General features: G+C 46.3%; 2 protein-coding genes across 2 annotated transcripts; both read right to left on the bottom strand.

The window, feature by feature from the left end:
- Window positions 1–255: 255 nt before the first annotated feature.
- Window positions 256–4,222, bottom strand: pargl (poly (ADP-ribose) glycohydrolase, like; the record flags this gene model as incomplete). The annotated part of the gene is made up of 13 exons (XM_079364118.1): window positions 256–1,255; window positions 1,414–1,542; window positions 1,639–1,726; window positions 2,465–2,573; window positions 2,655–2,733; window positions 2,805–2,952; window positions 3,033–3,108; window positions 3,211–3,277; window positions 3,345–3,421; window positions 3,497–3,657; window positions 3,801–3,887; window positions 3,971–4,042; window positions 4,118–4,222. Coding segments are annotated over 13 exons (1,323 nt in total), but the record flags the coding sequence as incomplete, so codon positions are not given.
- LOC306836811 (uncharacterized protein) lies at window positions 4,187–6,426 on the bottom strand. The gene is made up of 3 exons (XM_079364119.1): window positions 5,984–6,426; window positions 4,721–5,142; window positions 4,187–4,416 (listed from the first exon to the last, which is right to left on the bottom strand). Exons 2-3 carry the CDS (start codon window positions 5,138–5,140, stop codon window positions 4,234–4,236), a joined length of 603 nt encoding a protein of 200 aa, XP_079220245.1. The 5' UTR covers window positions 5,141–5,142; window positions 5,984–6,426; the 3' UTR covers window positions 4,187–4,233.
- Between the last annotated feature and the right edge of the window lie 341 nt (window positions 6,427–6,767).

Raw genomic sequence — 6,767 nt, 5'->3', positions numbered from 1 at the left:
GTGTACTCGCTGCTTTCTGGCTCCATGTCCTATTGTTTACGGTGAGAAGGCAGACTCAGAGGGCAGAACAAACACCTAGCTGTGGGAGTGTCACCCACCTGGGGGAGGGGCTACTGCCCTTTGTGATGTCATGAAGGGAAAAGTGGAGCAGGCAGAAGACGGAGAGGATGGACTTTTCTCATCATCGGGGGGTTTGTAGACAGACTAGAGACAGATGTTGGAGGAAGATGGAGGAGAGGATTTTACAGAAACATTTAAAGCTCCTTCTGTATGTAATTATTATTTTCTTTTAATGCTGTGACGTTTACAGCCTCCTGCTGAGCTAAGCTAACCAGCAGCTTTAGCTTCATGTTGACTGTATTATTATTTATTGAGAACTTGCAGATGAACTCCTGCTAATTGTCTAAAATGTTACAAACATTTGTGCAAATCAGACGATTTGTGCAGGATTTTTTTTGCATGTTCTGACTCGGTGCTTCACTAAAAACACGATTTATAAAGGAGCAATATGTAGCTCTGACCCCTAGTGTTTAAAATGGGTACTGCAGTCAATATTGATCCTAGTTTGAGCACGTTTCTGCTCGTGGAGCGTGTTAGAATCATGCAGAGACGTTTAGGTCGGGTACAAAGCGCCTACCTTCTCTGGTCCAAACAAATCCAGATCATTCAGGACCAGGATCTAAAGTTAGGAGGACTTACTGACACGTTTGTGCCAAATCGAACAGATTACTTGAAATAAAACTTTAATCACTAAGAATCACGCCTGATGGATCATCAGTGATGGGATGTATTTATTTTCTTAAATTGTTGAATGTTTCTTTGTTTTCAGAAAATAAAAACGATGGTGATTAAATACTTTTTATTTTTATTAATCTGCATCATCTGGTTTCATTCACAGAGATATTTCTGATCATTTATGAATATATTAGGAAGGAATGCTTTAAATCAACATCAGCAAAAAGGTTATTTTCTTCCACCTTTACATCCAGGTCTTGGTCTTCAGTTCAGGTCCCAGGTTTATTTAAGTCCACCACCAAAGATAAAAATGCTAACGTGATTCGGATAACATTTATAAAACACACACAAATTAAGTTTAGAACATTTCTGTTAGATTCGTGGTGATGGCGTCCTCACAGCTGGCTCCGGGATCCAGGTCGTCTCAGAGCGTTTCTGATGAAGGTGAACAGATCCGGGTGAGATCCGCCGGACATCTGATGAATGGCGCAGAAGTCCTCCAGAAGCTCGAACAGTTTCTCTGTGAGGAGAGATTCAAAAATGTTAAAATGGTGGAAACGTTAAAGAACGCTGATGTCGCCCTTCAGAGAGAATCACTCCCATGATTCCCCGCCAACCTCAACGTCATCTTTTGTTATAGTCTTGAAGGAGAGCCCCCTGGTGGTGAACTGTACTCACTGACTGTAGTTCCCTCTGTGACCAGCAGGTGGTGAATCTGAGTCAGTTCTTGCGTCAGTTTGACTTCTCCGAAGGTGAAGAAGGCCATCCCCTTCTTCGCCATCGCCGCCGCCATCAGCTGGATGACCGCTGTGCGACAGGGGAGACAGAGAGCTCATCGTTTGTTCTGCCGACATAAATCAACGATTCATGAATGATTCGTGACGCTCGAAAGGATCGCGGCACCTTTGAGTTGGGGGTCGCCATTGTACGCTCCACAGCCCCACTTGCCCGTGGCGATGTCCGGCCCGTGGCCTTTAAAGCCGCAGTACGCCTTCAGGGAGCAGACAGAAAACATGTAAGAATGAAAACTTCAGCGGTAGAGATTCAGACATTCAGGATTTGATTTGTTTAAGACTCAAATCAAAAGGTCCCAAAGTCGGGTGTCTCGGGCTTTGTTTTCGTTACCATGGTAACAGAGCTCATCAACAGGGACCGCCCACTTTTTCAGCGGCTCTGGTTCCGGAAGAAAATGTCCCTGTTTAAATCCTCCACTGACATTTCACAAAAATCCTGACAACACGAGGGACGGACGCCTGTTGCCATGACAACCAGCTACACCAACACTCGGGACTGTAAAACATTTGGTTCGCCACTAAAACGCTGTTAAAAAAAAAAAAAACTTTGTAAGGAGTCTCAGAACTACACATCCCAGAATCCATTGCAAATCACTGAACAACAGTTGTAATATGTTGTAGCATAAAAAGATCACGAGCTAACGGACTAGCTTGGCTGCTACCAAAATTATCCGTTTGCATTCGGGGCGGGAAACGTTGCCATGGTAACGGCGAGCTCCACCACTTGTTGAGCCTTTTAGAAACAAGTAACATCAGCTTGTTTTCCTGAAGTTTAAAATGTCGGCGTCATGACGACGGGCCAGAGTTTAGCGTAAAGATTTTGGGACGTTAAGAAAAAACCGAATAAGTCTTCTCAGGATATTTTAAGTCTGTCGTCACATCGTTTCTCCTGATATTGATTATTGTGATTTAACACGGCCATGTTGCTGACGCACCTTTTGGAGTTCTCGTGTGACGTTAAGCATGTTGTACTGATCACGTCCGTGTTTAAAGTGAAGCGCGTCGATGGCGAGAATCTGCCTCTGCAGACGCAGCCACTCGTCTCTGCAAAACAAAACAAACATCAAGTAAGAGAATCAAATCCACTCAGATGAAATGTGAAGGAAGCGAGAGGTCGTACTGCACCTTGGCAGGTTGTCATCGTAAGGCCCCACCCACTCAAACGAGTCACTGTAACCAGAGTAACAGCTGAACTGCTGAGAGCCTGAAACAGACAAACTTCAGTCACCTGATGTCTAAATAAAGTCAGATGAAGGAACGCGTCCCCCCCCTTACCTGTGATGATGAGACACTCGTCTTCTGCCAGTCTCTCCGTGAAGAGTCGGGACACGATCAGCTCCGGATTCATCAGGAACAAAATCTCCTCCTGAACCAAACCGGATCCCAGAACACCTCCACCGATCCAGCTGGAGGCGAAGTCCACCTGAACCCGGGAGCAAGACTCAGGTTCAGCGTTGTCTCTCTCTACGAGGACATCAGGCCGGTTTGTTTGTCTGTTCTCACCTGCAGCAATCCGGTACCTTCAGCCTCGATGCTGCCTTCTGATGACACGTGAAGCTTCGGCATCTTCTCCTTACAGCTACAAATTCAAATTCAAAAAACTTTATTCGTCCCCGGGGGGGGAAACAAAGGCACACAGAGCAGCTACACGAACAATGCTGGATTAAAACTTCACTTTGACCTTCTCCAGTTGGGTTTGTCTTTGAGGACACGGCGCTCGAAGGTCACCAGCCCTTTCAGGTCGTTCCCTGTAGAAACATCCGTCACTCGTGTGTCTCACAAACCGCAGGACGAGAAGGTTAAACATCGACTCACCCGTCACCACGTGGAAGTAATGCATGATGGCTCTCAGCTTTTCCTTCTTCCGTTCTTCGGACCGGCTTTCGAACAGACTGAGAGCAGAATGAGGCGTTAAGTCGCCGCACAGCGAGGTGAACGCGGTGTTTGAGGTCTGGACGTTTCCTCACCTGTTGAAGTTGATGGACGGGTAGTTGCCGTATTGTGCTCTTGGCTCGGTCGTGTTGCGATGAGGGAACGTGCAGAAAAAGGCGTTGGCGAGCAGGCAGGATATCTGACCATGCGACAGAGTGATGGAGAAATGTCTTCCTCTCTGCAGCAGCGGGACGGGCTGAAAACATGAACAGACAGAAATCAGCTGTTTCCCCTCCGAGCTCAGAGCGCAGGGAGCAGAGACGGAGCTCAGACCCTGAGATATTTAGAAACCGGGCCAGAGGTCAAAAGGTCAGGAATATTGAGTGTGAAGTTTTGCACCTTCTTCACGTCGTGCGGCAGCTTCAAGGCCAACGCAGCGATCTTTGGAAACAGGCTGCTCAGGTAGTTGTCTTTATCCGGGACACGCTGGAAAATAAAAACAGGATGACTTGAAATGTTTGGAGGGTGTAAAAAAACACGTCTCCACTGAACTGCACAAAGACACCGACCTTCACAAAGCTGGCGAGGGCGTCGAACCTCCACCGACCTTTGTACTTGGGGTTATATTTCAAGATGGCTTCCTGGCGAGAGAGTGGGAGAGTTGAGCTCTGACACTGATGAAGACCAGATCAGTATTAAAATGTGTGAATGCAAACCTCGACATCCTGAACGCTTGCTTTGGTCTTTTTGGACAAAGCCGTCAGCTGCTTTACGATCACGTCCCACCTGCTGACCTTGGAGCCCTGTGCAGGGACAAGAGGTCATCCACACGTTATTCACAGCGTGCAGCGCCGTCATGTCCGCACGTATCTCTCAACACCATCACACGTACCCAATACTGGGAGGTCATGACATTGTGAGGTGAAAACGGCATCTTCACAAAGTGACTGTTGGCCCACGTGTCTTGGCCCTGGCCCGGCTGAGGGACCAGGTCTCTGTGCTGGAGGGAGTTCACCTGGGGGGGAGAAAACAGTGATGCAGTTCTTGCAGGTGCATCTAGTTCTGCGTGATGGAGATGATTCCAGGAGGACTGCTCAGGAAATCCTCCTGATCTGGTTTTTCACACCTCATAAGAAATGTGCTGGAGGAGCCACCTGAAGGTCCTTATATCAAAAGTTAATGGACATTCATGGGACACTCTTCAGCCAATCAGAATTGAGTATTCACGCAGACCATGGCATAGTATAATTTAAAATTAGGGAAGTCAATCGATTACATTTTTTTATTTATGACTACATCATGTGAGGACTCGTACTTACATCGACAAAGACGGCGTGCTGCTCGCTGAAGGTCAGGGGCCCCAGCTTGTTGTGACACTTAGCGAGCGTCTTCAGGTCTGACAGAGGACAACATGACGAAGAGTCGTCCTTCTTCGGACGCTTCTGACGCTCCTCTCTCTCTGCAGCTGCACTGGTCTCTGTCTCCGAGTCCTCGGGACACGCCGGCTCAGAGGCGAGCGAGGAGCAGCTGGCTTCACCTGACCTTTCTTTGTGCTCTCGTTCTCGCTCGTGGTCGTCCTTCTTCTCTTCAGGCTGAGACGACTCGGAGGGACAGAAGGACTGGACGTGGCGTCTGGCTTCACTTGGGTCTTCTTCGCGCTCTCTTTCTCGCTCGTCTTCTTCCGTCTTCTCTTCAGACAGGACGGCTTTCATCTGGTCGCTGTTGTTGCGGCGGTCCATCTCTGGAGGTAAAAACTTTAATTTGACCCCACGTGAAACAACACCAACACTTCAGATGATCAGTCTGTAGCTCCGCCCCCTAGTGTTTAAAATGAGTACTGCAGTCTAAACTCTAATCATCACAGAGAGCTGTCTCCCCCCCTCCTCTCACACAGGTCAGCATGTAGAGACACTGTAGCTTCAGTGTTTAGCCAGCTCTGCATGTGGTGGACACTGTAGCTTCAGTGTTTAGCCAGCTCTGCACGTGGTGGACACTGTAGCTTCAGTGTTTAGCCAGCTCTGCATGTGGTGGACACTGTAGCTTCAGTGTTTAGCCAGCTCTGCATGTGGTGGACACTGTAGCTTCAGTGTTTAGCCAGCTCTGCATGTAGTGGACACTGTAGCTTCAGTGTTTAGCCAGCAGGTCAGAAGGAGGACATACTGGCTGCTGCATTGTTGTCAGAGAAGCTTCAACACAGCAGGTTTCCTTCATGACATTCAAATTAAATGATTTTTAGAAGTTGCAGCTGGAGCTCAATCTGAAACACAATCTGAAATCTTAAAAGTATAAAAGTATAAAAAGCTGAATCAGCCACGTGCAGCAGAAGCGACACTGACCCAGAACAAACATGGCGGTGTCTGAAAACTCTGCTCAGGTACGTGAATAAAAAAGTACGTCGTCATGTTACTACGTGCACAAATGTAAGAGGGGGGGAGGGGGGGGTTAAGATTTAAAAGCAGGACAGATCATGAACCACATTAAAAAAACCGTCCTGAACCTCTGAATCTGCATCTTCGTGTCATTAAGAGTGAACAAGAAAACCCAAACACAGTGACGTCATTAAACAGGTGTCAGACTCTCACCTGGCTCCACGTTGGTTCAGGTGTAATTATCATGAATAACAGCTTTTCACCGTGGAAACTTCGACACGTCCACGAAACACTCGAGTTTCACTTTAGTTTCACTTTGAGGCGAAAACGAAAGTAAAGTAAACAGAAGCAGAGATTTAATGTTTTAAACATTAAAACAAAATAAACATTTTAATCCACGAGAGGTTCAACACATGATACACGTTACTGGAAAAAAACATAGAAATGTATTTAAATAAGACAAACCGGCAGTGTGTATGTGAGGCACAAACGTGACGTCATGAAAAAGGATCGTGGTGAAAATTAAAGGAGCAGTCCGGAGTTTAGGTCAAGAAATGTGAAAGTAGTAATAATAACAATAATTATTATTATAATAATAAATACATTTCCCTTTGATGGATTCTGAGGTTTCTGAACCGACTTTGTTTCTAACATCTTTTATTTTGTGGATTTTCCTGCTGGTTGCTCGGTAGACGTTGAGTCGGACAAAGTTTGTGTTGTTTATTTTCCCTCCTTTTGTTTGTCGGTATTTGGATCCTCTTCCTGTTGTTTCAACCTTCAACGTGGCAACAAAACACTTGAAATGTTTCTGTCGGAGCAGAAGAAGAGAAGCAGTTTGATAGTTGGACACAAGATGGCAGCAGAGAGCCAGAAACAGGATCCTCAAACATCACCCTCTCTTTTTCTTTATCAAAATGTAAATATACATCACTTTAATCCAGTCTTCAGTGTTCACATTTGTTATGCTGGTGACCTCACTTTGACCTCACTTTGACCT

The sequence above is a fragment of the Symphodus melops genome, assembly GCF_947650265.1.
Source record: "Symphodus melops genome assembly, chromosome: 16".
NCBI lineage: Eukaryota > Metazoa > Chordata > Actinopteri > Labriformes > Labridae > Symphodus > Symphodus melops.
Note: the sequence above shows the minus strand (reverse complement) of the source record. Positions and strands in the feature narration are given on the sequence as shown.

Excerpts from the sequence above, each read along its gene's own strand:
- LOC306836811 (XM_079364119.1), bottom strand. The coding sequence starts at position 5,140 with ATGGACCGCCGCAACAACAGCGACCAGATGAAAGCCGTCCTGTCTGAA. Across the intron at positions 4,417-4,720 it reads AGCACGCCGTCTTTGTCGAT|GTGAACTCCCTCCAGCACAG; the intron begins GTAAGTACGAGT and ends TCTCCCCCCCAG.